The sequence below is a fragment of the Condylura cristata genome, unplaced genomic scaffold, assembly GCF_000260355.1.
Source record: "Condylura cristata isolate star-nosed mole 26May11 unplaced genomic scaffold, ConCri1.0 scaffold00005, whole genome shotgun sequence".
Lineage (NCBI taxonomy): Eukaryota > Metazoa > Chordata > Mammalia > Eulipotyphla > Talpidae > Condylura > Condylura cristata.
Window position 1 is genome coordinate 42,880,976 of NW_004567106.1, and position 22,644 is coordinate 42,903,619.

The 22,644-nt window shown below is 35.3% G+C and overlaps 1 protein-coding gene across 1 annotated transcript in view; it reads right to left on the reverse strand.

Moving 5' to 3' along the window:
- RELN (reelin) overlaps positions 1-22,644 on the reverse strand; it is a 399,660-nt gene that overhangs the window by 185,497 nt on the left and 191,519 nt on the right. Inside the window, exons 7-8 of the mRNA XM_004677158.2 lie at positions 21,533-21,629; positions 16,255-16,306 (exon numbers count right to left, since the gene is read on the reverse strand). Coding sequence (XP_004677215.1) covers positions 16,255-16,306; positions 21,533-21,629 — 149 coding nt within the window. The remainder of the gene's footprint in view (positions 1-16,254; positions 16,307-21,532; positions 21,630-22,644) is intronic.

Here is a 22,644-nt window from a genome sequence, read left to right on the forward strand (position 1 = left end):
TATAAGCTTACCTTCCTCCAGATGTATGTTATCACACCATACCTACTACCAAGACACTCATTGTTCTCCATCACAGTCCATCGCTGGCTACCTTCACCTTCCTTCACTCTTTTGAAAAAAAATATTTACTAACTATGCCATAAGCCAGAGGTGCAGGAGCGTGAGGATTCACCAGAGACACAGTGGGGAGCAGAGCAGGTGGGTCTATTGAAGTACACTGGTGAGGAGAGCAGTGGGTGAGACAGGAGAGGTGAGCCATATGTGGATTGGCTTTCTGGACAGGGATTGAATTCAGGCTGTACAAGAAATGCCTTTACCTTTTGCTCTCACTTCCCTCTTTTCTGGTGGCCTCAAGAAAGTTTTAAAACTGATATGAAGTTATTTCTACATGTTTAATGAATTTATATGAAAAAATATAGTGTGGCTGGAATTTCAGTGCGCTTCTCTGAATAATCAAAACGATCATCAGACATATGCCAGAAGTTTATTGTAACTGACATAGAATTTTTAAAACTATATTTAAAACAAATGAACCAAAAGAAAAATAGAGTATTTTATGTTTAACTTTCATACATCTGTCTCAATTTCAACAAATGGCATCTGTTACAGTACTCTGGAGTTCCAAGCTTTCATCAGACTCATTTATTTTATGTCTTTGGTGTTTAGTACAACACTAGTTAGTTTGCAATCACCAAAGGTGGCAATGTACTAAAAGGATAAATAAAGGTTTACCTAGATTTATTCTCACAGTCAAACATAGGTGAAGAAGCAAGCAAGAAAGGTTATTCAAAGGAAAGTTCCTAGCAACCTTGAGCTCAAATGGAGAACCACCTAATGCCATTCTGAGCATTGTTAAATTCCACCTTTAATAAGCAACTGCCTAAAATCAGTATCAAACTGTGGCTAGAATTGGCCAGAATTATGTGGGGTGAACATTAACACAAAGGAGAATGATGTCTCTCAGACAATCTGTTTACTTCAAAAGAAAGCTCAATAAGGTTAAAAATTTAAATGGTATTTATGTGCTTCCCTTATGTTCTATGTACCATAAATACTTAAATGCAAGTGTATAAAAGGTGAATCCTTGAAAAAGGAAAAATTAGAATAAATAATAACCAAAAAGGCAATTGTTAAGAGCAATCCCTTGCAACTTGTTTACAGAGAAGGAAAACTGATAAATCTATAAATATATCCAAATAAGATAACAAACATGATAACAAATATGAATTCTCTATTTTCTTTCCTTTTTTAACTTGTACATTTTCTTATGCTACCATCTCACTGTTGTGAGACTTTAAGCTTACTATGCATGTATAGAACAAAAAAGCATCTGAGAGGTAATCCATTTTTTCAGCGATTAGTCATTAAATTTTTCATACATAAAAATTAATATCTTGTGAATCCATCTCCTACTCGCCATTGCCAATGGACCCTTATTAGCTCTTGCCAGAAATTTGCAATATTGACGAATGTCTCTCTGTCTCTAGCCTCAAGTGTCCTTACCCAGCCACCTTATTACCACTGTCTTCCCTACTAGTGAATTGAATTATGTTACTCTGCTTATAGTCCTTCAGCAATTTCTCAACCCATTCATTGTACATCTGCCCCTCAATGGCCTAAAGGTATACGGTTCTGAGATCCTAAATGTGCACCCTGGAATACAGAGTAGCCCAAGGTTGTCTTAAGGTTTGATAGGTATTCCCCCCGCCACCTCCTGGTGGCACAAGGGGTTAAAGCTCAGCACTATGAAGCTATCACAGCAACTGAAGCATGAATTCAATCCCTGGCCAGGGAGGTGACCCACATGGTGCAGCAGACCTCTCCTGACCTGCCCACTGCTCTCCTCAGCAGTGCATTTTAGCCCACCTGCCTGTTCTACTCTGTCTCTGGTGAATTCTCTCACCCACCACAACTCTGGGCTGTACCTCAATTATATATGCATGAATAAATAAAACAACAACAACAAAAATGATTTTATAGGTAAAAAATTGTCTGAAAATTCACAGGAGCTCCAACAGTGGGATGAGCAACATAGAAATGACATGTTCATCAGAATGTAAATATGTGTATCAATATATATAAACATAATGCTCTAACATGTTAGTGTAGAAAGTAGACAGAGTAGACAAATGGGTTTACCATGAAACTAATAAAGCTTCACTTTCAGGATTCCTCACATATCAGCCCTCCACAGGCCCGGGAGTTGCTCTAGTAATGGGCTCACATCACCATGTTTTATAACATTTGCAACTGGTTAAGACCATTAACCATTCTGATTACTCTCTGTGTGTGCCCCTAACATCAGAAGGTGTTGGCATATTCATGGATGCTTTTGTGATCCAGCTAGTGGAAAGTTGAGTTGGAGTTACCTTATTTTGAATTAGTGTGCCATGGTTACATAGTTTTGCAGATCTCTTCTTTCATATAGGGCAGAAGTTCTCAGAATGGAAAGAACTTCCAGGAACAGTCTTACTGTCAGCTGTGCTGACACGCCTGGCAGTGTAATTCAAAGTCAAAGATGATAAACTGAACAAAGAGTACTTAGTCACTGCACAAGAAAAGTTAAAATTCTCAGAAATCTTATAGTTGACAGATGAAGGAAACTTGGGCATGTTTCCAATTTGAAAATGATCTAAAATTTTAAAGGATGTTATCAATAAAGAGATGTTAAATGTTAACAATGAGAAATAAGCTCTAATTCATGAAGCTGGAAGCAGAATTATTTTTCTATTTTTGATAGATTTTGTGAAGTTGCCAGCAAAGATGTGACTTAAAGCATTTGCAATCATGATTCCCATTCCTGTAGCTGAAGTGCACAGAGGTATCAGGTCACTGTGGGCTTTAAACAGGAGGATGGAAGCAAGTGACTCTATGTTAGGGCCGTGAAGGTCATTAAAGCCCTTACTAAAAAGTAACTGAGGTTCACATGGACCAGTTGGTCTATACCCTGGCCTTTAAGCATGGGACTGTGCTGTTCCACATCCATGGTGCAGAAGATGCTGGAGCCTTCCAGAAAGTGACTGTGCCTAGAGCCTGTGTTCAGCCTCACCTACCTGGCTGGGTAAAGCTGACAGCCTGTTTTCCTGTCCAACTTAGTAAATAGCAGGACTTTTTTTCCCTTAAATCTATGAGCATTTTGGGCCTTGGTGGTGCAGCAGGTTAAAGTACAGCACTAAGAAGCTAAAGCTACTTCAGCATGAGTTCAGCATAACCCCGCCCTGGAGGTGACCCACATGGTGCGGCAGACCTCTCCTGACCCGCCCGCTGCTCCCCTCAGCAGTATACTTCATCCATCTGCCTGTTCTGCTCCCCACTCTATCTCTGGTGAATCTTCTCACCGTCCCTGCACCTCTGGCCTGTACCCCAGTTCTGTATGCATAAATAAATAAATCTTTAAAAAAAATCTATGAGCATTTTGCAGTGTGTGGGCTGGGGCTTGGGGGAACAGATTGATGTGAGATGTTTCATCCCTGAGAAAAGCAGAATTCATATGTTGATAGGGATGAATATAGTTATTCTGTGTTTTTAAGAAGCAGAAAAAACCTTATTCCCTGAACAACTCAAAAATTAAAATAGAAGTCATTTCAAAAAAAGAATCAGGTAGAAAAGTGTTATTCTATAATCATTAGTTTGGTTTGCTTCAGAAAATAAGTGTGAAGAATTTGTTTTTAAGTATACAAATCTAATAATCAAGAAAGCAAAATACCATGTTTATTGGTAAATAAAGATCCTCTAACATGAAGTAAATAGGAATTATTTAAAACGAAATGGTATTTCTGTGATAAACAGTCCTTTAGCCAGGAAAATGAGGTCCTTTCTAAAATGGACACATCTATTTCAGGCCTTCTGAATCTGATGAAGGACATTGAGGTTTCATAAATTATTCTTAGTTCTCTTCATTTTCAGTAAGAAAAGGAAGCTGCAGATAATCTGCCTGTGTAGTTGACCTTGGAGGTAGTGACCGTCAGGTTGGTCCAGGTCACAAACAGCAGCTGGTATGGGTGTAGAAAGGAGGAGCAACAGAATGTGTGAAAATTTTTATTTGTGTCATAAAATCTGCAAGCTCTTTTTTTAAAAAAACTAATATAAAAATTACTTTTGGGGTCATTTCATGTTAATTTTTTTTCCTCAAATTTTATTACTATGCCCATCTTTATGACCATGCCAAGCTAAAACTTAAAAAAAAAATAAAGCTATTGAGGACATTTAAGAAGTTGCACAACTATTAGGCTGTATTTCAGGATTCACAATATTTGTAGTATTGTTGGCTTTGAAAAATTTGTAATTTGTTGTGATTCTTTTCTCATTCTAAATAAATATTCACATTCAATCTAAATAAATATTCACATCTAATTCTGAATGTGCAAAGTCAAAGTCACTTAAAAATAGAAGTATTAGTTAATTCTTCTATTGAGAAATTCAGGGTTACTCTCTCCCTAAGAATAACAGCCATATAATCTATAGTCATTAAGTTTAGATAAATTTTAAAGTCTAAATTAGTTACTGATATAATTAACTTAAAGATTTCAGAAAGGTAATATGATGCATATACCATATATTATGATATAATATCAACATCCTCACATCCTCAGCAAAGTCTAGACCAAACTTCTATAATCAATATATTAATATTTCTGTAGTGAAAATCCATGAAAATTCATAAAGGCAGTATAGAAAGAGATAATAAGTAGCCTTAACTGATTTCAAGTCAAGAACAATGTGAGCCAAATGAACTTAGGTCATATCAGGCTTTGCCATCAACTAAACTTAAAAAAATATTGGCCCTCCCTGGTGGCTCAGTGGGTTGAAGCACAGCACTGAGAAGCTGGAGCAACTTCTGCATGAGTTTGATTCCCGCCTGGCCCGGAGGTGACCACATGTCGTGGCAGACCTCTCCTGACCCGCCCTCTGCTCCCCTCAGCAGTGTAAGTACACTTACACTGTCAATCTGCCTGTTCTGCTCCCCACTCTGTCTCTGGTGAAGCCTCTCGCCGCCCCTGAGCCTCTGGCCTGTACCCCAGTTCTGCATGCACAAATAAATCTTAAATATATATATATATGGACTTGTGGTTTTCCCCAAGTTTTCTGTGATATAGAATTACAGATTAGGTATTGTGAGTTGTATCTCCAGTAGCTCTCTCTATTTCTTTTTACTTTTATAGAAGGATAAATCAATTGGCTTTAGTCTCTCAAGGCCTGAGTAGTTTTATTTTTATTTGGTTATGCCCTATCCACAAAGCCCAGGACTTTTCAAAGTAAATCAGAACAGAAACAATAGAAGGAGCTACTGTCCTCTTGGGGTCTTGATAGTGGTTGCCTGGAGCAGCTTCTGTCCTCAAAGCTCTGCCTGAAAAACAAGCTGCCTTTTTAAATGTAGCACAGGGCCAGGGAAGGAGGAGAGAACTGATCTCTCAAAATTTATAGATGGGGAAAAGCACTGCCAGAAATCATGCCTCTGGATAGCAGAGCAGGGCCCATAAATACCGAAGGCTCGAGAAGTGTCTGGACAGAGCCCTGCTGAGGATTCTTGCATCACAAGTGCTGCTGTTGCCATTACTCAAAAGAAAAAACTGACTCCAGGAGCCACATGTAAACAACAGCATTTGATAGAGACAGATCATAACGTTATGAAGTAGATGTAATCTGACTTCTTAGAACTCCCTGCGATGACTGATGCAAATCTTAGGATCTACACATCCTTTCATGTTTTCAAAGCAGAGAAAATCAGGACCATTAACTGAAGGTTGTAGTGGCTGGAGAGAAAGAAAGACAAAGAAGGAACTTCTATAGAAGCTTTTAAAAAGCTACACTTTCAGGAGATATTACATGATACTGTAGGGTAGGACATTCAAGAGAATGACTGACTGGCCTTGTTCTACAGTGTGAAAATATGTGATAAACAATTTAACAAGCAGTATAATAGGCAGTTTGGGAACTGTCCTTTTTCAGACAGATTTCTGAGGACAGCACTGTTCACTAGGGAGAAAATAACCCCAAATATCAAGAAACACAATAAAAGCTTATTTGTTGATTTGCCATTCTTCTTTAAAATAAGTCATGACGGGGCCTCCTTGGTGTTGTAGGGATTAAGTCTCAGCACTATTACCAGTGTGGTCTGAATATGACCCCCCACCAGTGTGACCCATGTGGCACAGCAGACCTCTCCTGCCTCTCCTGCTGCTCCCCTCAGCAGTGTATTTCAGTACATCTGCCTGCTCTTCTCTCTACTCAGTCTTACCCAAATACCTCTTTCTCCCAATTCTGGACTACACGGCAGTTCTTCTATGCATAAGTAGATAAATCTTTATAAAAATAAAAAGAAAATATGTCATGAACCAGCATTATGTAGATGATCAATATTTTGACAGTTTTACAAACTTCTGCTCAAATATTTTATGGAGGCAGTCGGGCATGCTTATTTCTAGGAACAACAATAATAAAGACAGGGATATTGCATTTAGATTTTCATTTCCTTCAATACTGAATCAGCCATAACACTTCTGAGGGCATTAATTTTCTTGATAAACAGCATCAAAATAACCTACTATAGGCAGAGCAACATGTTAATAATATGACAAGCATGGAAGTAATATCTTATAAACAGCATCGAAATTGTGACTCTAAGTTTCAGCATATAATGCTGTAATTTTCAGGAGAACTGGCTTAATAGGCTTCTTAGATTTTGTTTTACTTTTTAGATTTGTTTTACTTTTCTCCTAGACAAAACCCTACACTCCATACGATTTTATATATCTCTGTATAGTCTTTTTTACTATGGCATATCTGTATACAGTTGTTCCATTAATTTGTAAATTTCATAAACGTACAATCAAGTTTGCTCTCTAGTAGTGAGCTAGGCTGTTGCCTGATACACTCTGAAACAAACTGGTTTTGTTAGGTACTACTTTTGTGTATATCAGTTATACACCGTATAGTTAGAATGTAGAATTCAAAGGAAAGGATTCTACCTGGAAAGAGGAGAATAAATGCATGAGAAAGGGACTGCTATTTGTGGCTAACTGAGCAGTGTCCCCCAGCTTCTTAGGCATTTTCTTAGCTGATGTCTGACATCGCATACACATCTATGAAGCAGGGCTGCCCCTATTTGTCATAATATACAGAGAGCTCATGCCTTGTTGAAGTTCATGGTCTGTAGCCAGAGGAGTAGCAAGCAGCCTGATTCATGAGTAAGAAGCAAGGAAGGGAAACAGTGGTTCCTGTATTGGATAATGTGCTATGCAGTCCAGGCAGGATGCATCCTGGGACTTCTTGGTTCCAAATGACAGATATGGGAATTGTGACTGAAAGGAGCCCACAGATAGTACTTTAATTAAGAACAGTTCCATTTCACATGGGAGGAAATCCTCGAATTACTCTTGGAACTGACAAGAGCAAATGAATCCAATTTTGTATAACACAGTGACAGAAGTTGAGATAAATCATTATTTTAATAATAGAAATTGTCAGTTTAAAGAAATCAACATGTCCAAAATATTCAGTGGTCTCAAAAGATCAAGTACACAATTATTTGAATATGAAAACCTTGGTTTTACATCTATACTGTTTTGACCACCAACAAAAACTTTGGGGGGGGGTGGATTTAGTGTATTTTCAAATGAAGAAACATACTTCAAGTATCATGTTGTAAGAAGGACCATTAAAATGGAATATAAATGTCCAATTTAAGCAGCTGCTAAAAAGTGATACTAGGGCTAGGCAAGATCAAATAATGTAGAACAGCAAAAACACCTAAAAAATATTTTGTACTTCCATTAAAAGCATGTTTTCTTTAATCATGAAAAAGTCCTCTTTCATAATATATAAATAAACAAGCTGGGTTTTAAAGTAGCCCTTTTTCACCTTCTGTTTCTTATTTATTTAAAAAAAATGGCTATTAGCAATAATTTCTGTTTTGACTATTGGTAAACAGACTATTGGATCTGCAATCCTTTCTTTCTGAATAAACGCGACACCATGTGATTTATTGTACTTAATATTTTGTCCCTTAGTCACTTCCTTTACTAAAAATTCCAAACCTCATTAGTTGACTCCTTTCAGCGCCTGACAGATGGACAATGACCGCAGGATATAAACTCAACAGCTGTCCTCTTCCCTTTTGCACCTTTCTACCTTTCGATTCTATTCTCATTCCCTCACTTCCAAACTATTTGCATTCTTTCTTTAGATTGCCAGTCCCTCACAGGGAGAAATGGACCAATTCTCTCCAATGGATGGGATGTCCTGCCATTTCCAATCACTATCATGTGCCCACCTTTGCATGGTTCTGTCTAAGCCCACAGCTTAGGTCTAGCATCAGAACCTACACTGGCAGAAACACAAGGAAGAAAAAGCAAATGTACAGAGCTGGCCAGGGGCCCTGTCAAGCAACCCTGCTTTCCTCAGGGCAAAGCCATAAGCTAGATCAAGTGGTGCTGCCTGGCCCATTTTCAGGGAGGCCTAAACCCCACCGTAGGCAGCGGGTATTAGTGTCACTTCTTCTCACCCCCAGTAATCTTCAGCATAACATCCTTGTTGCTATTCTGGCTTTGATCTTGGTCTCATGGCCTCAGACTGGCTACTGCCTTGACTTCTGCAGAGTGGTGTCCTTCTGCTGACCATCTGATAGTACTACGCCTGTCTTGTTAGTGCTCCTTCCAAATGATAAATTTCTTCTTCTGGACCTCTCCGTTTCTTGGACTTGCCAAGAGGTTATGCTCCCATTTCCTCTGAATTAGTCTTCTTTGGTTTCTTCTCAAATTTAAACTATCTCCCATACCAACACACACACACCATCTTGATGACAAACTCACAGAGGTTCGGCAGTGTCTCAGGTTTGCTTTCCTCCACAGTGGTTGTAGGTACATCATGTTATACATAGTACTCATCCTAAAAAATCTCTCTGATAGAAAAATCCTTGATCAAGACTCTATGATTGACAAGAAAGGAAAAACTAATAGATCAAGTTCTAATATTGCCTTTGGCTTTCATTTAGTGTACTCCTTTGCCTTGGTAACCAGGAATGAGTATAGCACTGTACCCCAATGGAGAACACCATCTTTCCTAACCTATGACTTTAATCCAATTTGTTTTATATGTATTTAATTCTGGTTGTGAGTGTAATCCCGCCTTACACAGAAAGAGGGATATTTGTGCACTATTTAGCCTTCAAGGAAATGTCTAAGCTATAAAAAGTGAAAGCAGAAGCACAGAAATGGTTAGTGTATAAGTCAGAGTTGAAGGAAAAAGGTATCATAAAGCAGACATAAAGGAAGAGAGGCTCATAGATACAGGGTCAGGGCAATGGGATGAGTTTTTACTAAGGAAAGACCCCCCATATAGTTTATATCAATGGTCAATGTCTTCTCATCCTGTAGTTCTTTCCTATACCCCTTCTAGAAAACACCCCTCAACAAGTATTAATAAACTATATCTATAAATGAATTACTGATATTTACATTTTAAGCCTTACCAAGGTAACAATATTTCAAAAAAGGAAATGGCATAGTATCTACTGTCAAACTATATTTTAATTCACATAAGGATAATTCCTCATTTAGTTATCAGTTTTTTTTTTTAATTTGGCCTTTCTTAAAAGATTTATATATTTATGTATATAAGAACTGGAGTACAGGCCAGAAGTAGGGGATTGAGAGGATTCACTAGAGGCAGAGTAGGGAGCAGAACAGGCAGAATGACTGCAATACACTGCTGAAGGGAGCAGCAGGTGGGTCAGGAGAGGTCTGTCACATCTTATCGGTCACTTCCCTGGCTGGGAATTGAACTTGTGCTGCAGTGGCTGCAGATCATTTCATAGTGCTGTGCTTTAACCTGTTGTGCCACCAGAGAAGGCGTTAGTTACCAGTTTTAATAAGTCAAAATACAATTATCTCAACATCTCTGCCAGAATCTATATTTAGTAGAATTTTGCAGTATTTCAGAATATCCTCTTTTATTACTTAAAATAGAACTTAAGAACGTGGATAAGGTGGACTTGAAATATACATAAAGTTCATTTTGACTGGTATTTAAAAACATACACCCCCTAAAAAGGGATAGACCAACTCCAGGGAGAAGGATAAGCTGTATTAAATCAGTTCCAAACCTAATATATTTACAAAACATGAATGTGTTCAATATATAAATATTTCAGCTTTGTGTTAACATAGATTGTTGAAGGTCTAAAAAATCAAGAAAGATATAAATACCACTTTAATGCATTTTATATCCAGGAATCTCATTCAAATAAAACATTTGTTTAATCTTATAAAACATATATATTAAACTGAATTTGTTTCTGTTTCTTATTTATATTTGTCTTGTAATCCCAGAGACTTTCTTAATTTGATACTTAGATTTTTTTTTTTGTCTTCAGAAGAAATTTTCATTATTTCATAATAAAATCCCAAGGTCTTGGTCTTGGGATTCAAGGAGAATGATTCTTGGAAAAAATGAGAGTTCATTAGAAACATATCTCACTAAGTTCACAGAAAAATAGCAATAATTTATATGAAAAAATGGAAGGCTCAATTTCTTCATTCTCTGAATTAGCTATTCTGAGTTGAGACACAGTTTGCCTATTGAATCAAGTTCTAAGTAGTTAAAATATTTAAAGGAAAAATGGCTTCCCTTATGCTAAGTGCAATATAATGTCTCTTATATGTGACCTTTTATTCCTTATTTCTACTTGAGAAAAAATGTCAGAGTTCCTTTCTTAACAAAGCACTGTTCCAATTAAAGAATAAGAGTACCTCTAACTTATGAAATATTTGAGTTTTTATTTTTCAAAATACATTCATACAAAATGAGTATCTGTCATTTATTCAGAGACTCTATAGTATCTATTGTACATAAAAGAACAATTTAGGCCTAAGGACATTTCATATCTTAAACTGTAAATATAAAACATTTATGATTTTATGACTTTCTTCTGCCTTGAGATGATTAAACACAAGCAAACAAAATAGCAGCAAAAAATAAAAATATGCATGTGACTGGCCAAATCATAAGGCTATCCATAAGCAAAACTAAAAAATAAAGGTCTTAGTTCTATAAATTATGAAAAAATATTGATTCTACCTAGTCTATCAACAGCATACTGAAAAATGGATATAATTTTTATCTACTGCCTTCACTGTAAACATAGCTTTGTGATTCTCTGTTTCCTGCAGGTATTTTTTCCATTGATGGAAGCCCTCAGCCTACCACCCTAAACCCTCTCTTGGCATGAAATGTCTTTATCACACCCAGTTAGCACATGGTTATATACTATTACAGGTATGTCTGTAATAGTTACTGTCACTCTGTCACAAATTTTTTTTAGTGTTTATTTAATTTTCTGTTTTAGGAAATGAGTATACCACGATGGACAAGATAGATTTATTATCCAAGCTCTTTGTTCTTCATGGTGCATGTTTTAAAGGTTTTACCTTTAATAACCATTAGATGAATTCTTTTAATCTGAAGAAAGAGCTGAAATAAATTGAATGAGCATATTGCTAATTCTTATTGATTAGTTAATGCAGATTTATATGGAAGAAAGAACAAGTCTACACAACTGTCCAAATTATCTTTCTTAAGAATTAATTTCATTATCTTCCTTCATTGCTCAGGAGAGAAAGAGACCATTTGCCTGATCCCCATTTCCTATTAACTAAGTTAAAAAAAAAAAACAAAACCCAACTGTCACAGATGAATGGTTCAGATGGACACAACTTTATCTGATATTGCACATAGCCAACCTGGCCAGAACTTCTCCTGCAGAAGGGCAGTTTCATTCCCACTTAGACCTTGTGTCACTCTGGTTGATGATAGGACATTTGCTGGTGGGTATGATGTGATGATATATACAGTTGCTGAAGTGAGAAACCTGAAACCTATACTGTGTTGTAAACAAATGAACACTCAATTTAAAAATGCACTTAAATAATTAATTGCTGGTCCTGAATTATCTACTCTGAAATCTCACTGGGCCCTAACATCAGGTAACCTCTACATGTTCATCTCTGTCTGTAATCATCTGGCAGTTCTCTAGAGGCTTCACAGTCTACATGCATTGTGTCCTATTACACTCCCACATGCTGAACAATGTTTTGCTTTATCACTTTTTTTGTTTTTCCATAGTTAAAGTTAGCTCAGGAAAATGATGGGTATATAGGGACTATTCATTGAAACCTTGGTAAATGAATGACAGACACAAAGCACTACCAGCACTTCCTTTGGACCCAGGATGTTTCCTGGGAAAAAAAGAGTTTTAGCAGCACCTGTAAGATAATAGTTTGCAAGGATATCATCTCATTTTTTTTTTCCTATCCCAGAGGAAATCTGAAGAAAATAGGAAAATGCTGCTGAGGTTACAACCATAAATTTCATCAGCTGACTCTAATGAATCAAGTGAGGGTTATAACAGATCGATGCCTCAGCACAGAAATGGATCTTCCACTGGAACACAAGAATGAAAAGTTCTTCTAAGAATATTTTAGAACACTCTTCAAGATTATTGATAACCTGGTAAATTTCAGTGTGCAGAGCTGCATTTCTAGGATGCTTTAATTTTCAAACTCAATGTTTAAAATATCCTCTATTTATGTATACATGTATATACACACACACACATCTCTAAGGTGCTTGAGATTCTCTTGGTTTGTAAATTTTTATGTAATTGAAATTATTTATAAGATCAATATAAAAATATCATGGCAGTAATTGATAAAATTGTGTTTATTAGTGTAATTCTCCATAAATAATGATAGAATCCCCTAGAAAGTAACCTATATTCCAAGATCCAGGGCATGGTACTTGTTCTGAGTTTTGTGTCTTAGATCATCTGGATCATCTTATTACACAATGGCCACTTACTAGGCTAAAAGACTTCCTAAGGTGTGACATTAATTCTGAATGACCAACATAGATCTAAAGTATGTGCAGAGCTTTTTGAAAATAACACATTCACTATAATTTTTGAACTAAGTTTAATTGCAATGGCTACTTCACTGCTGTTGCTATTTTGCTCTTTGATTATTGGGGGGCTTTATCATTCAGGATGAAAACACATGGTGTAACATTTCTGAAATTTGTGTATATCCTTCAGTCTAGCCTTCATACCATCCATATGAATAGAATGAGGCTGCTCCAAGCATTCAGAAGTGAGATAAACCACTTCTGGAAAGTTCTGACAACTACACGGTATTTACCACACAACACCATACACCATATAGCTAATGGTTTGTCACTAATTTTTTTTCTTAACCACACGAAACCTTCTTAGTTCGTAAGAACTTTTATTCTCAAAATGTAATAAGCAAGTTCCCCAATGATGTCTTGTCTCTAGGCAATAAATTACAATTTCTTTTTACTAAATAATTTTGTAACATTCCCAAACAATGACATAGTAAGTTTGTACATTTGATTCTCAATCACTAGAAAAGATTTTGAGGGCCCTCCCTGTTGGGGTTAGGATGAAGCACTGCACACAGCCTCAATGCCAGTTGATACCCGCTGGGAGGTGATCCACATGGCACAGCAGACTTCTCTTGACCCTCCCGCTGCCCCCTCAGCAGTGTACTTCATCTATCTTCCTGTTCTGCTCCCCACTCTCTCTCTGATGAATCCTCTCACTGCCCCTGAACCTCTGGCCTGTATCCCAGTTCTGTATGCATCAATAACTAAATCTTTTAAAAAAAGATTCTGAGTTTCATTTTCTAGTTATAAATGAGCTCTATCCATCCATTCATCTTCTCTCTATCATCTCTTTCCAACTCCTGGAGTCTGTTTCCCCCCCCCCCCCAGTCTTCTAACCAAGGGTTCAAATCTGTGCTTTAACACAAATAACTCTCTGGCATGGTGGGTTGCTTAATGTTTGATGGAAAAATCAAGGTCACATAATGGAATATAGCCCTAAAATCTGGGGCATGGTGTTTGCCTTCAGTTTTAGGTTTCATGTACCAAATCATTCATTATTTGGCTAACTTCTAATTCTAGAGCCCTCTCATCAGTTCTTCTGTTCATGGTGATTACAATTGAAAGGTGAGAAAATAAAGAACCCACACCAGCTCTCCAATACAGTCTTAATTTTTTACAATAAATATTCTTTTCTCATAAGGAAAAATAATATATCTAATGCTGGGCTTCTCTTCCCTAGAAAAATTCAAGTACCAGTAGAAGTATGAGGCACATATTTTAAAGGGGATTCTCTAGTATTCTATAGAATTATTTAAAGATATTATCTGAGATTAATAGTCATTCATCCTCCAAAAGTAAGAATAAATACTTAGAATACATATAATAATTTTCCAACTTATTTTTATATTAATAGAAAAATAAACACATTTGTCCTGGTTAAGAAACTCTAACTTACTTGCCTGTTATACTAAAGTTTTAAAACCTTTTTATAGCACAACTTATGAACTGAATTTTTTTCTGATTATAAAACTATTACATGGTCTATATAAAAAATGATGAGAGAAAAATTAGGATATATTTCTTTCCTTTTTTAAAAAAAATATTTATTTATTTATACATACAGAACTGAAGCATAAGCCAGAGGTGCAGAAGCAGTGAGAGGATCACCAGAGACAGAGTGGGGAGCAGAACAGGCAGCAGACAAAGTACACTGCTGAGGGGAGCAGCGGGAGGGTCAGGGGAGGTCTGCCACACCATATGGATCACCTCCAGGATTGGGGATCAAACTTATACTAAGGTGGCTGCAGCTAACTTTGCAGTGCTGCGTCCTAACCTGTTGTGTCACAAGGGAGGGCCCAGGATACATTTCTTAATAAATAAAATCTTTTTATGTAAAGCTATTATTCTGGTTTGGTTATATAAGACTTTTCTTAGAAGCACATATGGAATTCTGAAAGGTTATTTACAACTGTAGATTATGCTATCAGTGTGAAAAGAATATAAACCCAATTGTAATCAGGCAGTTTCACCTAATATCAGCAGAAGCTAAAAGGAGGCACACTGACTTAAAGTGACAACTATGTGACTTGAAAAAAAGTTGTTCTTAGCACAATGTCAAGCAAGGTGGGTTTCTGCCCATCAGAACATTTATTGGCAATTATGACTCAGTAGAAGGCTACTGAGGAAAACAGTCTTTTCATAATGGTGTCCAAAAAATGTGACAGTGAAGATGATGGAGATTGGCAGGTGATGTCCCAACTATTCTCATGTCATGGGAGAGGCCAGGAGGAGGGACCAAATTATGGGACCAAGATTAGTAAAGCTAATTATGGGACCAAGATTAGTAAAGCTAGACCAGGTTTAGAAGGCAATATCTTTCTTTATGTAGAACATTCCATTTAGAAAAATGGATAGCCATTTTATGGAAACAACCTATGTGACCAACAAGAGATGAGTGGATTAAGAAAAGGGATAAGTATCACAATGGAACACTACTCAGCTACTGAAAAGGACAAAACCTTGTCATTTGTGACAATATGGATGGAACTAGAGAGGATTATGCAAAGCAAAATAAGTAAGAAAGAAGACAAATACTGGATTCACTCTTAAGTAAAACATAAAGAAACCCAACAAATAGACAGACAAAACTAAACCAAAACAAATACTAGAAACCGACTGCACAACTGAGGCTGCCAGAGAAGGGAAAAGTGGGAGAGCAGAGTGGGGAGCAAGTACAATGGACTATGTTGGAGGACTTCGGGTGTTTTGGTGGTGGGTGTGGTGTGGCTACATCCACATGAAGAGGTGTGAACCTGTGCTCCTAATTCATACGCAGTGCTGTAAACCAATGCCACTTTTAAAAATGAAATCTATGCTTGTTTCTTATTCTTACCTCTGAAAATTAAAAGTAAAATAACTATAAAAATTATTAAAAGTTTAAATACCTGAGTTAAGTTTCTCTCTACCTTATTTTATCTTAAGAATATAGTATATATGCAGATCACAGAAAGTATGTGTTAATCAACTGTCTACATTATGGAATTTTCAGTTTTAATACAAAAATACTTAAAAGGTAATTCTGCTTTAAGAGAATAATTGAATATATTCAAAATACATATGTAAACCACTCAGATATTTTGGTTTATATGCATCATTTTCAAATACCCAAAGAGTAGAAGAGAAGGTAGCGTTACATTTTTTTTTGTATCACTTTAAAAATGTTTTACATTATTTACTGCACAATTAAAACTTACTTTTCTCTAAATCTATAAGCATTTGGCACTATAATCCTGATTGTACATTATAATTAAAACAATCACTTCCAAGTTAAATTGCTAGAAAGTTAAAAGTACTTACCAATGGAAAATTGGAGAACAGAGGCTGTTGTTGTATTAAGGCCTGTGGTAATCTAGAAAAAAGGAATATACCAAAATAAGGCAAGGCAGGAATAAGAGAAAGAGAGACAAAAAAAATTGGGAGGTGGTGGGGGGTGAGAAAAATGAAAAGGAGATGAAAAAAGGTACCATTCACCATGTTAGCTTAATCTTAACATATCTGAGCACAGATATATTTCATGTTTTCCTGGGGGGAACTAACCTGTGAGATCCTGACTGAGGAGCTCCAAGTATATTTCTCAATGTCCTATTAAAAGCTGTGTTAGTGTAATCTGACAGGTAATCTTGTGAGGACACTTAACACTGCCTCCATAACTCATCCCACTAACTCCCACCTTATCAACAGATCTGGGTCCCAAAGAGAATGTCATAAAAAGGGTAACAAACAAAACTTCAAAGATAAATTAAAAGGAAGCAGAGAGAATAAGATTATTTTGAGAAGCAAATAATTAGAACAGCAAAAGGACACAGAATTTCTTTGGGGGATGATGAAATGTTCTAAAATTGATAGTACTAGCAGATATATAATTTTGTGAATAAAACAAAAAACCTCAAATTATAACTTTAAATGAATGAGTAGTAAAAAAAAGTAATTGAATGATTAACTTAGAATTATCTTTCCAAGGCATTCCTATTACTTTCCTTTAGTTTCATGAAAAAAAATACAACTTCTCCCTTCTGAAAGATAAAATGGTAACTTATTTAATTTAAAATAAATTTAAATATTCATTACTTTTTGTAGTAATGTTTTTGATTCAAACTGGCTCAGATGAGATGAGAAATAAGGCTCTCATTTTCAACAACTCTCTTACTGGGTGTACCCTACAAAACAGAAAATGCACAACTTTATTTTTAGGAGGCAGAAGCAGTAGGCTGTTACTTTTGCTCCTGTATTCATAACAGCATCCTTAAGTGTAACTCTACACTCTGTTAGCCCCCATGTGATGAAGTCAAGAGATACTCAGTTCAGGAATCACTGTGGGAATTAGTGGAGTAAGTGAGCCTTTCCCTCTGCCAGAATTCATGTGACATGCGAATAGTAAAGAGCTCGATAACTCTATCCATCTGAGTGAAGTGGCCAAGTTGATGTCAATATTATTTAATAAATTTTTCTTGAATTATACATGGTATATACATGTTTTAGTGAAGGGAATGGGTGAGAACTACAGTTTTGCATCTTCTTAAATCTATTTTTAAATACCCAGTAATTTATAAATACACATCACAAGAATATTGTTTTATTAATGTCTGTATTTTAACTTACTATAATTTATGATTAAAGAAACACACACACAATGTTAAAATTGGATATGTGTTTCCTTCCCATTTCTACAACACAATTTGGAATGATGACTGAATTTATGCATACAGCTGACTCCTGAAGTATATAGTTCACACAAGTCTAAACTATATAGTTTTCCTTACATGCAGATGTTTTTGTATTCAGATGATGCATTAATAAATACAGTAGAGTGCTACAAATAGATCTTCCTTATAATTTTTTAAATAGCATTTTCTTTTCTCTAGCTTGCCTTCATGTAAGTATACAGTATATAATACAGATAACATATAAAACATGTTTTTAGTTGTTTATGGTATTAGTAAGACTTCCAGTCAACAGTAGGTTATTAATAATTAACTTTTAGGGAACTTCAAGTATACAGGGGTTGGTAACACAAACCCTTCAGTTGTTTAAGGGTAATCTGTATGTGGCCTTAAATTCTTGAAGAAGCAGGAAAGGTAACAAAGAAGACAGCAAGAGAAACAATTTATAAGTTTTTAAAATATTAATAGACACCTAGCTGATGTTAACTAAAGCAGTAATGATTGGTGCAGCATATCAGAGAAAATTCTCACTATTTAAGTTAAATCCCTGATTGCAGAGATGATCTGCTAGAGGGAAACGGAACCATCATACCCAGGCCTGTTTCCTGTTGCCTTCCCCTTAACAGAGTCATCTAAGAAAATTACACCAATAGGATTTTCTTTAAATAAATGGGATACTAGCTTCTTTTTAAGATTCCTTTAAAAAAATCTGGTTTTGTTTTTCATAGCTTTCAGAGCAAGTTCAAATATTTGTCCTCACAGGTTTCCACTCAGGTATTTGATCCTAAAGTTCAAAAAAGCATATGGAAATTTTTATACTTTTCAACAAACTGAATAATTTTTTTTTTCCTCTCTGACTTTATATAACTGAGTAGACTCCCAGGTGAATTACAAAACACTCTTGAATGTAAGTTCTTTGAAACAATGTTATTATGTAAGTTAAAAGTATTGTAGTTATTGTTGCTGCTAGGCCTTAAATACATTGGGGAGTCTTAGGTACTTATCCTGGTGGTGTAATAAATGATGCTGGTGTCACCTGAGTAATCAAATCCCAGTGTGACCTCTGTTAGCAAATAAAGTTGCTTGAAATACTGCCAAATTTCAAATTACAGTTGCTGAGGGTGACCTTAGATTTTGATTAGTCATTGATTCTACATATTTTTCTCGTTTCCAGGAAAGTTAAGGAATGGTAAGATGGTTGTCTCTCATTTCTTTCAAAGCTTTACTCACTAGTTCATTAGTAAAGCTGTAAGCCACAAGAAGTTATTATTTTTTTATTGGGGTTTCTGAAAAGTAAATGTCCCTGAAAGGGCTTTTGTAATCTAGCAACTATCCATGTCTTACAGGACAGATTTTTTCTCCTACACAATCTCAAAACTCATAAATTCCAACTATAAAAATTGGCATGATCACTAAAGGAAGAGATGAAGCTATTCACTTTGTACCTATTCTCTGCAAATTTTTTATTGGGTTTGACCCTATTTCAGCACAAACTCACATAGTAACTAAAAATCATTTTCAAATATTTGAGAATAATTTACTAAATTTTTAAAATGTAGTCACAGAGGATAAATGAACTCATTTCATTTTGATTGGAAAAGAACACCTTTTCTCTTAAAGTCACCTGGTAAGTGAATTCCTCTTTTAGACTGACAAGATGAACAAGGTTAGTTGCTACCATCTGACATATGGAGAGGTCACTGGGTGATGCAGGTGGGTTATACAGCACGGTAGCAGGGGAACATGAACATGGGGGTTCACTTGCACTAGCAGATGCTGCCTCTCACTGGGTTTTACTTTTATTGAATTAAAATGGCCATTTGAGGGTTAAAGACGAACCTTAAAACCAACCCTTGAAAGCTGACCATAGAACTGAGTCAATCAAAGGGGAAAGAAGTGGATGGGGCCATAATGGACTATTGTGAAGGACTGTGGGTGCTCTGGATGGCTGGTGTGCTATGCATGAGGAGAGAGATCCTGTCTTAGCAAAACACTAACAAGGAAGCAAATCAATGTTCTTCAATATGGTAATAAACCTTTTTAATGGCCATTTGACAAAGTACTCAAAACACTCTTTTGGGTATCTTAAAAGATAAAATGTTAGTTTATTGTGTTTCTTTGTTTCATAACTTCAGTATGTCCTGGATTTATGAAAATAAGAAGCATCTTTTTTTTTTTTTTTTTAAAGTGATGTTTGGGGCTGATACTGTTTATCAGTTCTCATGCACAACAATTTTGAATAGTTTCAGTTTTCAAGTAGCATGCAAGTATTTGTATTTTGGTAAATATAGCAGCATGTTAACTGACAACTGAATTCCTCATTTTTTATTTAATTGATATCTTCTGTAAACACAACTTGGGTACAGTATATACTTTTGCTCTGGGACACCAACACAATATAAAAAATATTGAAAATTAGAAACTTGTAAAGCCCATTATTAAATGGATGGGCTTTACCACATTATTAAATGTTTATCATTTATTCCTTTATCAATTTCAAATAGGGGAATACTTACAAAGGGAATTTAATTTTTTTTCTTTCTCAAATAAGGTAATTATTTTGAATATTTTTTAGTTGAAAGGCGTACATATAAACCTTATATTAAATAACCAAATCAAAACCAGCCCAATGTGTGTATAAATTCAAACGCTAAGTAAACTGGGATATAGTGAAAGAACCAGGATGAGACATACCTGAAATCAAATAAACTAGACACTTACATTTTTATTCTATAGGCATGAATTTTCATCATATTTTAAAATATTTTATTTCCTATTAATCAGTAGAAACAAAAAGAAATTTCCAACCATCTCCAGAAACATTACTGTGGAGAACATTTTAAAATAGGCATTTATTTTAAGCTCAATTAACTACGGTAAAAATTCAATTTTGTTTTAAGGTTTATAGATAATTAATTCAGTCATGGTACATTATTTAAAATGTACTAGCAAAGCTATTTTTTTTTTCCAGAAGAACTTCACTACCACAGTCACATTTGTCTGCAGGAATATTATAACACTTTATGAGACTTGAATTATGAGCACCTATTATTTTAATTTGCATGCAATTAATTCTGTTTGTGTTCTAATTTCAACTAAAAACTCTTCAATTTATCAATGTTCTGAAGCTTGTATCTTTAATAAATTAAATGTATCCATTGCCATGAAAAGGGTATTCAAGCAGCATAAAATAAGAACCATGTTATAAAAGTTAATTGACTTTCACATTTTGATAACTAAATCTTCTTTTAATTGTCTGTGTAGGCTCCCTCCTTCTCCTTCCTTTACTATGGAAACTATCCTTTGACCACTTGTAAAGTTAATGACTTCAAAAAATAATCTGTGACATAGAGGTGAAAAACACAACCTGTTAATAAAAGCCCTAAGAAAAGGAAACTGTGGGAGGAAGAAAGAAGAAGCACTATAGTGCAAATGAAAAGAAGAAAAGCAAAAAAGCAAAGCTTATGACATGCAGCAAGAAGAGTAGTAGGTGCACAGAAAGTAGAACAATTGTTTTCATACCCCTTTTCAAAATGTGAAATGAATGTAGTTATCATTCCAGAAAGGAATTCTGAGTAACAACGAAAGACTCGCAGGCTTCATGCTGATGGCTCATGTCTTCACTGCTTTTGGTTTAGAATACTCATGATTCATTTTACATATGATCTAATTTACTACTGTCAAGCAAGTCTAGTCATTTAGATTAAAAGAAAGTAACCTCCATTTATATACTTTGGATTAAACATTTGAAAATAAAATGAAGCTACCTCTCCCAATATTGAGACATTTGTAAAAGGACTCAAATAGTATTACAAATTTCCATATGAACTGTGTGAGTATGAGAACCTTTTGTTGCAAAAAGCTCAGTAAAGACAGTGAACTTGGAATATTACACATAAATAGCATATACTCACTAATTCTCTTGGCCCATATGGCTCACAGAAGGTGACAGCATTGCCATGCATAATTGCTCCACACTGTTCTCCAGTTTCACAGTTGTTACATTCAACCCTATGGGAACACAGAACACATCCTGTTTGAGACCTGAGTAGCACAAAGTGGTTTATTGCTCAGTTAAAGAAAGAAGAAATAGTTATGGTTATTAATTTCAAATCAACATTTCAAGAAGGTAATGGTATTTTCAAGAAGGTAATGGTATTTTGCTTTATAACATGTTGAGTAAACATGAAACCAGACTTGAATATAAATCTCAATTCTTTTAGTTACTTATAGGAGAAGGCAAGTTATTTAACCCAGTGAAGTTTCAGACTTCTCACCTGAATATGAGGATAATAATATTGACCTAAATCTCACAGAATGATTGTGAGGATTAAAGGGGAATGTATGGAAAATACAGAGTATAGAACCAATCTCATGTAGGCATATAATAATAGCAAATGGAATAATCACATAAAATATATACTACCTCCAATGCAAGATACGCCTGTAAATATGAAAGGTAAGCAAGTCAAATACTTAAGTTATGAGTTTAACATCTGTATCTCTGAAACTAAAAGATGTTTTACAAATTTTATTTCTTTTTCCCTCACTTAAGACAATTACAAATGTTTAAAATAAGCATCACCCATAAATTTGCATTTCTATAAAATACACTATGCTAAAAATAATGGGATTGTATTATACTTAATCTACATATTAATTGAAACATATATAGATTCCAAGTCAGGAAAATTATGGAGTTAATATTTTAAGCTTGCAAATAATTAAATTAGTTGCTTCACTTACCAAGTAAAATTTAATTAGCTACTTTATTAAGTATTTATGAAGTGGTTAATAAAACCTTAGAACTGGATTTCAAAAATAAAATTTAACCACATCTTTTAGTAGAGATTGAAGATATGAACACTTTGGATTTTTCTTTGCATCTTTACAGTAACACCATGTTTTGCATCATGATATTTCAACCTGCAATCATTACATAACTATCATGTAAAATGATCTAAGTTTCCTGTCCGAACCTCGAGCCACATGATAGCTGTATATCATGCAGAAAGAACATTTTAAA